This window comes from Macrobrachium rosenbergii, chromosome 46 (assembly GCF_040412425.1).
Source record: "Macrobrachium rosenbergii isolate ZJJX-2024 chromosome 46, ASM4041242v1, whole genome shotgun sequence".
Classification (NCBI taxonomy): Eukaryota; Metazoa; Arthropoda; class Malacostraca; order Decapoda; family Palaemonidae; genus Macrobrachium; species Macrobrachium rosenbergii.
The window spans coordinates 11,324,656-11,338,173 of record NC_089786.1 but is presented as its reverse complement, the minus strand read 5'-3'; the positions used below and the strand labels follow the sequence as shown (position 1 = coordinate 11,338,173).

At 35.6% G+C, this 13,518-nt stretch overlaps 1 protein-coding gene across 3 annotated transcripts in view; it reads left to right on the top strand.

Moving 5' to 3' along the window:
* LOC136830209 (DGAT1/2-independent enzyme synthesizing storage lipids) overlaps positions 1-13,173 on the top strand; it is a 30,887-nt gene extending 17,714 nt beyond the window's left edge. The window contains exons 7-9 of one of the 3 annotated variants that reach the window (XM_067089503.1): positions 7-141; positions 3,386-3,503; positions 4,948-13,173. In XM_067089503.1, coding sequence (XP_066945604.1) covers positions 7-141; positions 3,386-3,503; positions 4,948-5,000 — 306 coding nt within the window. In that variant the 3' untranslated portion in view covers positions 5,001-13,173. Of the gene's footprint in view, positions 1-6; positions 142-3,385 lie in introns of all 3 variants that reach the window. The other 2 variants (XM_067089504.1, XM_067089502.1) reach the window with 2 other exon arrangements.
* The last annotated feature ends 345 nt before the right edge of the window (positions 13,174-13,518 follow it).

Sequence of the window (13,518 nt, the reverse complement as noted above, 5' to 3'; positions counted from 1 at the left end):
TTACAGCCTGTAGTAACTATGTTTACTGAGAATGTGCGTGAAGCTTTCAGGACGGTTTCTTGGCCACAACGGTTCTGGTCAATGCTTTATGAGAAATTTAGATTTCCATTGGCTCCGATTTATGGGGGATTTCCAGTCAAGGTAAGCTTTATAATATTACTGACTTTCATTTTAGATAAATATTACTGACTTTCATTTTAGATAAAGTTATCATTGAGGTATGGTACAGGAAGTGTAGCATGTCAACTTGCTGCAGTGTAATAGTAAGGAAAAAATATTTGGGTAGGACTTCAGAATGACCAAATAGTAGAATTACTGTAGTACTGTATTTCTCTTTTTCTAGTACGTAATTGTAATAGACCATACAGCTAACAGGAAGGAAATTATGTTTTAACATCCTCCCAGTAATATAACTTGGCTTTTTTGTCTGATATAATTCATATATAAACATACATGCAGAGATAGTGCAGGTTTTTTATCTCTTTGATAGAAATAGACTGTAGTGTATCTATGTGGCTAACATTGCACCAGTGAAAGAAAGAACTAATTATTCAAGCTTGATAAACCATGGGTTCAACTAAGGTCACCAGGACAGAGGGAGAGACACTAGCAATGGTCTTGATGAATGTATTGTTAAGGAACTGAGGGAGATTGAATAGGTGATATAATCTATTGCCACAAATGAATTTAGATACTGTACTTAACTAGTAGTTGGAATTTGAACTGTTATTTGGCTGTAGACACCAAGCATATTCAAGAGACGTAGCACTAGTCCAACACACGACCAGGACCAGTGACCATCCCTCTGGGAGCAGGACAGACCATACTGTCATCAAGTCTGCTTGTGACTGTTCATCTATGGGGTTCTTGAGAGAGGAGTTCCAACCCATCTCCTGCATCCCTGCCTTTATCTTGTGCCATTCCTGATACCTCAGGGGTGGTTACTCTGCAGCTTGACTGATTTTCTATGCAGGGTGAATGCTGGCCATCTCATGGTGCTGAGCTGAACTATCCACTTGCACTTGGTATAAAGTGTGGTATGTCCACCATCCAAGTTGATTTGAACCCTGACAGACAGAGTCAGGGACCTTTTAGGGTTATCTAACATCATTACAGCCCGAACAGCAGATGCATGCTTGCACTTGCTGATAGATATAATATTCAGATTTTTTCCGGTAGACTCGTGCACCAGCAAGCTCAAGTAAGTCATAAGAATCCATGTCCCAACTGGAATAACCAGCTTGTTTCTGGTGGATCAAGATTGCTTACCAGTCATTTTTGGAAAAGCTAGTACATCACAGGAACCTCCACCTACACCTGTCTTAAGTAGCAATGGTCCCCTGCTTCAGATTTCCCCTCACAATCTGTGTCCAAAACCAGTTAGTGAGGGAAGATCTGGAGTAGGGGATGAACTACAGTAGTTCAGTATGGGAGTGCTATTGAAGGTAGAGTTCAAGGTAGGGATGGGGTGCATATCTGAAGGATTGTCTTTTAAGAGTAAGGACCCCTGATGTCATTTATTTGCTATTGTCATACATGAGATGTGGACGTTGCTGCTAGTGTTGTAAGCAGCATTTTGAGACAGGTTAATGTGTCATTCAGTACTACTGATGAGTGACAGCACTGTAGTAGCAGGAATAGGGTATGGTCTCCCTCCAAATATGTGAGCTGGCCAGGCAGATGTACAGATGGGATGAATGCTGACCCACTGAGCTGTTAGTCAGTTATGTTTTGGAAAGAATGTGCTGGTGGATCAATTGCAGGGCACATTGTAGGAACAAAAAGACCCTTTGTTTCGCCATGGAAAAATAGGCTGTTTGAGCTGTTGGGGGGAGGGGGGGATCACTAGTAGTAGACCTGTTTGCCATCTTATTAAACAGAAAACTCCTGGTACACTACTCACCAGTTCAAGACCCCAACCCTCCTTGAGAGATCACCTGGATACTTTTGCCTTCCTTACATTCTCCCTGATTCACTGAGTGACCAACCAGGTGTTGATATCAAGGTGATTCTCGTGACCCTTTGTTGGCTGCAAGTTGAGTGGTATCCTTATATGTGGGTCTGTTAGTTGAGGCACCAAGAGAATGTCATCATTTGAGGTGAATTTTGTAGGAAGAGTATCTCCAGTGAGAGTTACTTCAGCAGATAAGACATCCTTGTCTTTTACAAGGATAAGCTCCTCACAGTCTCCCTAAGAAAGGCTCACTGCTCTGCCCTCTCCTAGGTATTTAGGCTGAAAGGCTTGGATCTATTATATATGCTGGGGCTTCCCATGCATATGAGGAACTTCAAGCAGTCTAGCCCATCATGCAAAGTCAGGACTCCTGAGACACATGTCTCTCTCATCCTCCATAGCTATCCTGGGTGTTGTTTGAGCCCCTGAGAGAAGTTTTGTATAGAGATCTGACTCTGTGTTCTTGTTAGCTGTAGCATTGGCAAAAAGGATGTTCAAGTTCTATGTCCAGCAGTCGGAGAAATAGAAAGAGCTCTCATTGTTTGTTTTTGATTTTTCCTCTTTTTTGCCAAAACTCCTGATATGTCGGTACATTACTAAAGATTTTAGGGCTTTGCTATTAGATCCCTCCAGATCTTGGGCTTCATGAGTCATAACCATCATCCTGTGTGAAAGACTATTCAGTAGCCCACATTAGAGCCCTTAAGTCAGAGAAATTGCTTTCATCCCCTTTTTAAAGATTGTTTTTCATAGAACATCACATTTGAAGATATTAAATTGCTACGGGCTCTTCGATCACCTTTCCTCCGAAAGAAACATTTTAGTGATATTCAGGTGTATGGATATGTATGTCCATTTTTCTTTTTGAGGTTTAGCTCCATTTACAGTAAATACTGTATTTTGGATTTGTTTTTACAGAATGTCTTTCTTGTATCACCCTTTTGTACTTGTCTGCTGGTATAGTGGTTAGTGTTGTGGAATGCCACTCAGATGTTGCAGGTTTGTGTCTTCTGAGGGCGATGAAAAATCACAGGCTCTGCATCATGATCAGTTACTGCTGCAGTGTGGGGTCTGCTGTGGAAGGTTGAAACCAACATACTTTGGAAGCTTGAATATCAAGTCAATGGCCCCTGTGTGCTTGTTCCATGTGAATAGGTTTCATCTACTGAAATAATAATAATAATAATAATAATAATAATAATAATAATAATAATAATAATATTATTATTATTATTATTTTGCAAGATAATAATAAAATTTTATTTATTTTTATTTTTGAATCATATTTTGTTTCTTTTTTCTTTCTTTCATGTATGTTACAAATAATGTATGATAGCAATTCAGTGCACTGAACATACCAAATTTTCAATATTGTGCAACACTTGCTGAGCTTTTAAGTAGAAAAGTTACTGTTCTTTGTTATTGTCACAGCTTCGAGTCCATCTTGGTGAGCGTATTCATCACCTCCCTGGTGAAACCCCAGAGGAATTGGCCATGAGAATTCAAAAGAGCCTTGAAAACTTGATTGTCCGTCATCAGAAACTCCCGGGTAATATATTAAGAGCCTTAATTGCTAGAGTATATGAAAATCCAAAACAAGATTGATGGCGTTTTATTGTAAGATGTTGATCATGTACAGAGAGAGATTTACATGTTGAGTTTAGGTTTGGTTTAATCATAATTCACATACTACAATATAATTTATTTGATCTCCAGAAAGAGTTTCTCACATATGTGGATCCATTGTTGTGTAGATATGTGTGACAAAGGAGAGATTTATTGTACTATACACAAGCAGATTCTAGAACTGTGCATAATTGGGAATGCCTTTTAACTTTATTTAACATATTTCATACACGGCTTTGTTATTTGTAGATATGTTTTGCTGTACCACATTAAGATGTATATATTGAAAAGACAAGAGATTTATAGTAATTTAAGTAAATATTGTGAAGCTATAGCAGCTAAGATATATTTTTTGATAAATAGGAAATAGACGACAACTTCGGTACTGTAAAACAAATTAGATATAAGAATGATGTGCATGGTGGTTTTCTGTAAAAATGTTTAGTGTGGGAGCATGGGATTTGTGTCAGTACAAACTCATCATTGACATCAGTCAACTTTCATGGTCTTCATGAATCCTAGACCTCTCATTACTGGTTTAAAAAAAAGATTATTTGTTGGCTGTCTAGCAGCATTGTGCGTGTTCCCCTTGGCTCCTCAGGCGAAAAACTGGTCTAGATTGAAATGTAGGTATTCTTTCATTATTGAAGCCTAATCCTCATTACTCATGCAAATAATTATTCCTGTTTGATCATCTTTGTCACATGTTTGTTCAGCAAGAATAGTGAAAAGCATAAAAAAAAAAGTCTTCTTTTATTGTAAGTGCATGCCCAGGCTGTTCCTCTGTACTGGGCATCCCTGGAATCACTACCAAGAGTTTTGTATGTGCTTTGACACAGACAAGTCACCTTGGAGGCAAGTAGTAAGGAAAACTTGATGATAATTATTTCTTCTGGATGTTGAGTCCCACATACACACACACATGACCTGGATTCAGCCCATTGAAGCCCACATTGAAGTATGACACATGATACCTGCTGCAATTGAAATTAGGCAGATTTATAGCTTTATCATTCTAGTCCTCTTCTTTGTTTTCATTTTGATATCCTTCTATGCATGGTTGGTCAGAAGTTATTGTCCTCTAAATAGTGGTAAGTATGATCATTCACCAATCTCAATTCCATGGAGCTTTAAGTCAGATTCTTTTTTCTTATAAGTTAATTCTGTATAGGGGTTTTCTTTGTTAGCTTGAGGCTCCCACCTAAATTTAATTTGGACTAATGTAAAAATGTTTTCGTTTGTGAGACAAAGGTCATGTTCAAAAAGTTTTTATTTTTTTTAATACAAAATTTTCATTTACATCAAATGGCCTGCTTCTCAGTGCTGCTATCTTTCATCAAAAAGTGAGACTCTGTCTCTTTGGACAGGACCCATGAATCATGTACACGATGCTAACAGCCACTCAACAGATGGTATTTGAAATCATGAATGAAATGTGTAGGACTCTTGAAGGCCATGAATGGGACCAATGCAGATGATAGGTTTGTACTGTAAAAAAAAGTGATTTTGTTTTAAAAAATAAATTTTTTGAAATTAGTGCAGTTTTTATTCTGTAGGACAATTTTATTACTAGCTCCAGTCCTGATGTTCCTTTTTGACAAATTTGCTGATATAAAAATTTGAATGACATGTACCAAAACTGCCAAATTTTGACAAACTGTCAAAGACTATTAAGAGTTGTATTTTATATTAAGATATTCAGGAAAGCAATTTAAGACTACAAAAAATCAGCTGTCAAAATTTTGTTGTTTTGTGTTAGACAAAATCATAAATTATGTTGCATGCTGTTTGATATTTAGTTCTGTTGCCACCATGGCAACGGCATATATTGCACACATGATGAGTATTAGGAGTCCCTTTTTTATGTTTACCATGGACTCATCAAAACATTCAGTATTTGTAATGATGTTCCTTGGTAACTGCCTTTCGATGTTTAAAGCACCAAAGATAAGTAATGTACACCATTTGGTCAGATGTATTACAAAGATTTTTTTACATGAAACTCAAACTTTGATAAGCAAGGGCCAAAACACTGTTCTACGTAGCTCTTGATATTCTGGACCTGTCTTACTTCAAATAGACTATAACGTATAGAAGTTTTTGAAAACTCACGATCTTTGTGGGAAATGGGCATTTCACACTTAAATGTTGCATCATTTTTAAATTCTTTTGTATGGCACTAATCTAGATGCCTGCTCATTGGTCAAAAGGCAATGATTTAACAATGAACATTGCAACTATGCAAGGATACCATTGGAACACAATGCTGTTTCCTGTCTGGAAGGCCTTTAGAACTGTGTGGAATCTTGAGCCAGCTTCATAGTAATTGATCAAGTATTCATTCAGTTCTTGCCATTTACATGTTCATGGTTGAATATGAATTTTGATTTTTTTTTAAGATCAAAAAGACTATATGTATCACATTTCTGTGGTTACCTCATATGAACCTGGTTGTTTAGTAATCAAGGACATTTCATGTATTGCTTTCCTTTTTATTTTTTGTACCAAGTGTGATTTCAATACAGTAAAAGCTTTTATGCATATCATTTGGTAGCATAAGAAAACGTGTTCATAAACAGTGTTGTATTTCAGGGAAGCTCATCACACTCTTTGACTTTTTCTTATTGTAAGTTTTGCTTTAAGCTTGGATATGTATAGTCATTCTTTTTTAATTATTGCCAATGTCCAACATTCACCAGTGATGTTAAAGGTATTTGGTACTCATGTCTTCAAAATGAAATCAACTGCTCAGCTGGTGATAAGGAAAAGTGGTTTTTAGTCCGAACCACATAAGTACTTAAAAAGATGTTCAATCTTCAGGAGTAAGGATGGACTCTTTAAACTCTTGAGGTGGACATGAAATGATGCAATAGCACTTCTTCTGTCTTTCAAGTGTTAGTTAAATGGTTATGGAGCATAGATAATGTGAAATGAACATCAGACAACGGCCTAGCTGGCAGGAGGATGCCTGCATTGGAAGTTCTTCCAGGAAGAAAGTATGGTTGAATGTGGATCATGTGAGGAAAAAAATGGCCACTAAAATGTAAAGACTAACATAAAAATGAGACTAAGGTTGTAAGTTTTAGGACAAAAGTTAGATGTTCCATCTATTGTGGATAGGTATCCTATGGGCTCTAAGACATATACAGAAGTATGTTTTGTATGTTCTTGTATTTTATTTATTTCATTCTCTCTCTCTCGTCTTTTTTCCCACAAGGGGTATTTTGTTTAAGTTTGCGCTGTAGGTTATTAGCCTTTTTCTTATTTGATATAAATATTTGTCCACTTTTAGTAATAATAATAATAATAATAATAATAAATAATAATAATAATAACTATGCTTCTCAGATTTCATCAAACTCTCATACTTTTAACATTTCTTATTCATCTGTGTGGTGCAGAGATGTAAAAGTTTGGTTTATTCTGACTGTAGTAATATTTTTTATTGTTATAAACATCCTTATGAAGGGATAATGATTATCATACTAAAGGTTCTTTTTAGATTCCTGTCACACTCTATATTTGTTGCTTTCTGTTTGTTACTTTTCATTGATTCTTTTCTCACCTAGTTGTCAAACTCCACTAGCTGTACTTAAACTTTTACCTTGCTCCAATTTTCACGTCATTTGAGAAAGAATTCTTCTGCCAAGCCTTTTGAGATTCTAGATATGGAATTCAGTAGTATTGTTAAAGAATCCCTCTGGCAAGCCCCTTGCAGCTTCAGAAATCTTGTTAAACAAATCAGTAGTAATACAGTACAGTAATGATATCTCATAAACTGGGAAAGAGCTTCCAAATGGCTCTTAAGAGATGTTGCTCGTTAACTTTGTACCCTCCATCTCGCAAGGAATTATAGATGCCCTGACTAAGTTTCAGAGATAAGAGTTTTAATAGTCCACCAACCAAAAGCTGTTGAAAATACAGGACTTTTATCCTTTGGTCCTTAAATCACATCCAGGATACACAGCAGATAATTGATTTTGTTATGTGTAAAGTTACTCCTGTGCCAGCATGGAATTTTATTAAGAAGTCAGCCCATGCAACAGATTTCTTAAGTGTCACTGAGGATCAAATAACTTGTGTTACACGGCTGCACAGAGTTTCATCTTGAGCTTGAGCTCCAGTTTTAGACCATAATGAGAAAAGAATTGAAAACCACTGGAGCTTCTTGTCGTTGTATCAGAGCTCATGGGCATTTAAGAGTGTGTGATCAAAGAAAATAGTCAGATGCAGTAGGGACTTCAGCTTGTGGTACTGAGATGCTCCCAGAATACCTGAAAATTTTCATGTGTAGTGCATACTTTTTGTTTTTGAATATCATTGGAGATGCAAAATTATGAAAGCCATTATCAAGAGGTTACCAGCACATTGAACACACCATAAGTCTTAATTGCATAGTCCCAAGAAGTACCCTATATGCAGAATGACTTTAAGATAGTCCTTAGTTTCATTGCAACATTTAAGGAAGGGTGTCATTAAAATGTAGAAAAAATGTGAAATTTTTGTTGCTGGAGGTATGAAAAGTAGTTTGAATACATAAGTGATTCAGTGTGATTGCCCGCTTGTTGATGCTTAGGATCACTGATTTTAAATCAGTGGTGTTTTATATTATTGCCGTAGGGTGTAATTCATAACTCACAAATGGTAAATACTGCATTCTTGTCAAAGGTGAGTTTTGTAAAATGCATTGGATACTCCAATTTTAGATGGCAGGATTTTTCAAGGTACATATCAAAATGGAATGGTAACTATGTAAAATTGTTGCAATCAGGATCTCTACAGGTCTCAACAATATATAGGCTAGATAAGTAAGTACAATGTGGAAGATGTGAGACAGTGAGCCTGTGACTATGTATAATTAGCTTCTTGAATAGCAATAAGTGATTTAAACAACTTCTTGACTTCTTCCAAAGAAAATTTCCATCTGTACCTTTATGGTTCACCAGCACCTGTGCTCACGAGTTTGTTCATTATTGCTCCTCGAGTAATATGGTTGGTAAAGTACTGATACTAATTTGAAGAGTGGGCATTCCAAAAATGGTTGTCCTAGGTGTAAAGAAAAACATCTGATTGCTGTAGGTGTGAGGTAACTTCTCATGCATAATATGTATGACTGACTAGGTATTGGCCTTTTTAAGGTTTTCCTTGTTGTCATTGTTGTATAGTTGTTTGCAATTATGATGCCCCTTGTATTAGTTTCAGCTTTGGACCTCAGTGCTTTACTAAACTTAGCACCAGTTCCAATATTGGCTAGCTTTATTTTTGCACTATTCTTAGAACCAAATTACTGTATTCTTCGTAGACTTTGTATGTGGCCTGATGCATATTAAATGATAATGATATAAAAAGCATCATAATGTTGTGGACTATACTTAGAGCAATCTTTTTTAGGAAATATTCAAATTGGAAGTACTACAGAATTACTCAAGACATATTAACAGTATGCCTTCTGTTTGTCATTTCATTCATGCCATTGGTTATTTTAAGTTGTGACAAGATTAAAATTTGCAGTTTTATTTTTATATGACTTTCGTGTATGCAGATTTTATCGATGGATGAGTGTGATACTGGTTTCTAAAAGAATAACCATATTTGAGACGTTAATGTAAATGTATTGTGTAAGAAAATGTTTGATCACTAAAAAAGACATGCTAATTTTGGAGGAAAATTTCCAGTTTAGGATTTTAAATAAGAAATTTATCTTGCCAATATTTTAGAGTTAATGTTGATTCAGTGAGCTTGACTGAGGTATTCATTATTATAATGTTGCCATAAAATGCTTTATATAAGGATGACAGATAGCCAAGGATGATCTGGAGGAGTCAAAGTGTTCTGTATCCTTAAATTTATATTTTACTATTTAGTTTTTAAAATATGTATGTTATACAGTGTAGCATAGATAAGTTATGGAGCCTCGCTGAGATGCTATCCTAGGTGCAGTTTTTGTGAGATTTTTTTTCCATTCAGTGGAATGGTTATTTGAATGTAGGAAAAGGGAGATTATGAACCGAAATACAGTGCTGAATACCAGAACATTTGAAATTCTGTTTAGAATTGTGCTTGCAGAAGGTATTAATTTTTTAGATAAATCATTTATGGATATTTAGCAGTCCAGGATCCTTCAAAGATGTGGCCTGAATGAAAGAATACAATACTTCTATTAAGCTTTTCTCAGATCAGAAAATGTGAATTATTCAGTTTGATAAAATGTTTGTTATGTAGTTTGCCACAGGGTACCTTGTATATAAGTTTGTTTATTGTTTTAAAGAAAGCTGCATGCATATATATGTTCAGTTTTGGTAGGTGCTTTTTTACATAGATCTTCAGGTAAACCCTATAGATATGTTTTGGTTAGGTTAAGTGTTCAAGTAATTTTCCAAGGATGCACTAAAGGCTTTTCAAGGATCGAGATCTTGTGCTAACGCAGATGTGCTGACACAGAGCCAACTTAATCCAATAACAAATAATGTTTTAAATCATGAAGTGTCATTGTAAGCTTCTGTATGTCTGATGAAGATAACATTAACTTGGCAATAAATCAGACGGTGCAGTGAGTAATAGTCATAATCTTTGTATGACACTTTTTTAATATTAAGATGTTAATAAACAACATGGTTGTTGTTTCGTAGACTTGTGTAGACTTTTTCGTATACTTTAGGTTTACCAGGCCACACTACATAACTTCCATTTGTTGGAAAGGTAGTGGTGCAATAAGCCAGTTAAAATCATCCTCAAAAGTAGTTTTTAAGGCACCAATAATTATTTAATTGTTTAAAATGCTGCAAGCACTATAAAGAGTTTGTGTTATGCTCTCTCTATTTTTTTTTTAATCTTGTTGCATTCCAGGTTTATACATTCCAGTAGTACACCTTATTACATTAAATAAACATTTGCGGTTTTATAGATGTTCTTGCAAAATAAAAAAAGTTTTATATGTAGTTATTTAATTGTAATCGCACATTTGTTCTCACTTAGCTGCCCAGCTTCTTTAACTTTACCTTGCTCCCGTTTTCACTTGCCACTTGAGGGCTCATTCTTTACATCAGCTACTCTCATGAAGGTAACTAATTGTTGGAGGAGATGCTATGCAAATTTTGTTGAGCCTAGCTCTTTCTAGTTCTAAAAAGCTGTTATCCAAGTGCAATAAAAACATTAGCTAATTGAAGAATGGCTGTGTTGTGTTATAATGATTTACAAGTAAAATGTGATTTACCATGCTCTTGTTTACTGGTAGAGCAAAGAATTAAGAGATATGATGCTTTAAGTAATATATAACTGAGATCATAATTAGTAAAATCAGATGAGTACTATTGTAGATTCTTGGTTATTCTGAGTACTGAAAAATCGCCTGTGTACTCAGTCCATAGATTTTCATGATGCTTCAAGGCTCTCAGTTATTTTAGGTACTAGGAAACTCATTGTACAGAAGCCATAGCTCATCTGAGCATTGAAAGAAGGGTTTGCAAGTACAGAATTTCATTCATAATCACGAAATTTCTCTCTTCACACCCTGCTGAGGAGGGTTACTGCTAACAGCATTCATTCCATGCCATATTGTGGATGGTAGTAAGATATCTTTGCAGCATTTTTTCTGCCCAATACTTTTGCCTTTTTTCTTACAACTCATACTTAGCTTTCCAATAACTTTCTGGCTTTTTGTAGCTCCAAAGTTCTCTCTTCATCCCTCATCTTAAAAGAAATCCTGTAGACAAGCCATATGGTAGTCTTAAAAGTATGACTTAGTGGTCTCATTAAACTACAGCTCAACTCTTTATTATGATTGTGATCATTTCTTTTCTGGTTGTTGTCATTCAAAATCCTCTTTTACAAAACCTCAATGAAAATGTTCTGACATTCATCATTTATATACCCTTATGGATGGCAAAAGTCAGGCTACAACATGGTATGCGGACTCTATGATAGTTCAACTTTGTGGTCTGGTTAATTAACCTTAATGATAATAAAAATGTAACTTAGCATGCTGTGCTAATGCTCATTTCCCATTACCCACACTTGCTTTATTCGTCTGGTATGTATTTTGATATCCACTAAAGTTTATGAGCACCTGGTAGTTTTACTGAAGAACTTGGTGGCAGGATATCAAGAAACTTTAAGATTTTTTCCAAATATTGCTTAGACATTTGCAAAATTACAAATGGCTTGCATTTTGGCAGTGCTCTCTGTGGTGTATGAATGCTAATTCAATACCAAGTACTGTAAAGGTAAAATAAGCTATATAAGAGTAATATATATGTAAACACACTATTTATTATTTAATTTGTATTCCTTCTCCCCTCTCAGAGATTTCAGCTTCACACCACTTTTGAGTGAATTAATTTTTAAGCAGTGATTGGGTGGAAGTTGTACCAGTTGTGGAAGAAGGCAAATTTTAATAGCTATATTATTGTATGGCCCTTTGCATCCCACTGTGTTGGATGTGATGATGACTATGCCTGTGGTCCATATTTTTCACTAGTGCTTCAATAAGAGGCCAGTGTGTCTCAAGTATAAGACTTAAGAGAAGGACAGATTATTCAGAGTCTGCTAGGTAGTGTTTGTGTTCAACTACTGTGAACAAATGAAATAGTATTCCACTGAAAATTAACAAATATGTACATGTTGAAAGTGTAGGTGAATTTATGGCAGTTTTAGTTAATGGATCAAAATCATTTGTGAAGCATATGTATGGTGTGATTGTGACCGACAACTTCTAATAAGATTTTAATAAATTATGGAAAACCTCTTTGATTAATTGTTTGCTGTTTGGTTCTCGTAAATGTTTTGTTATTCTTGTTATAATGTCTGATGGGTTTATGTGTGGAAGCAGTGATATGTAATTGTTATGATTCACTTGTATCTTTTTAATGAATATTATATTCACCTAGTCATCCCCCAAAGTGTGGTACTAACCATAGTGTGCTTTTGTATGGTGCACTGTAGGCATTCCTTCAACCCCCAGCTGCATTGCTCTCTGTCTTTTATTATCCATCCCTTTTGGCCTCTTTTTATCTGGCTATCCAGCTTCTCAAACTTTTACTTTGCTCCCATTTTCACCATCTTATATAAGGTCAGACTAAGGAGTTTAAAAGTGTAACTGAGGCACTGCTGGGCATGGGAATTATTCTCTTGTGATGCAGAATTCCAACAGCTTTTTTGTGATAAATATCTTTTGTTGTACGCTGCTTAGAATTAGTGATCGCTGGATTTTCAGCATTTATTATTCTTAAGTGCCTTTTGTATTTATTTTTTACTCGGAACAAAACTATGATTTGCAGTATCTGTGCCATAATACAACCATTTATCTGCTTGCTCGTTTCGCATTTACTGGTACTTTATGCCGTCGGTATGCCCCAGGTCTTTTAGTTAGAATTGAAAAACGACATATCCGTTATAGTGTACTGTTGTAGAATTGAACATTACTAGAGGATGTACATTTGCTTAAAGAAATGGGGTACAGTATTTGACATGTGCAGAAAACAGATCAATTTACAATCCAGGGTTCAAAGATGACAAAGACCTGTGTGATCGATATGTATAAAAAAAATGTTTTGTAATCATTGAATATATTATGAAAATACAACTGTCTTGCAATATGAAGTGTTTTGATAATCCTCTTATCTCTGGTTTTGTATGTGTGCTGTCTGTTCTTGAAGCACTTCAGTATAGCTCTTGTGGAATTGGTCATCTTTGGCAAATTAGTAATCTTACCTGTTTAAGAAATACCTTTTCCTTGCGGGAGCAAGCTTACAATGTGTTATGAGTGGCACACTGTAGAATTATTGAAGGATTTTTGCAGCATTATGTGGAACCAAAGCTGCATTGCTGTCTGCCTGTGGTCTCTTCCTCACCTAGCTGATCAACTTCTTGAACTTCCCTTGGTCCATTTTATGACAGTCTCGAAATGTGATTCAGTGATCTCTTTAAAATTGCGTCATATA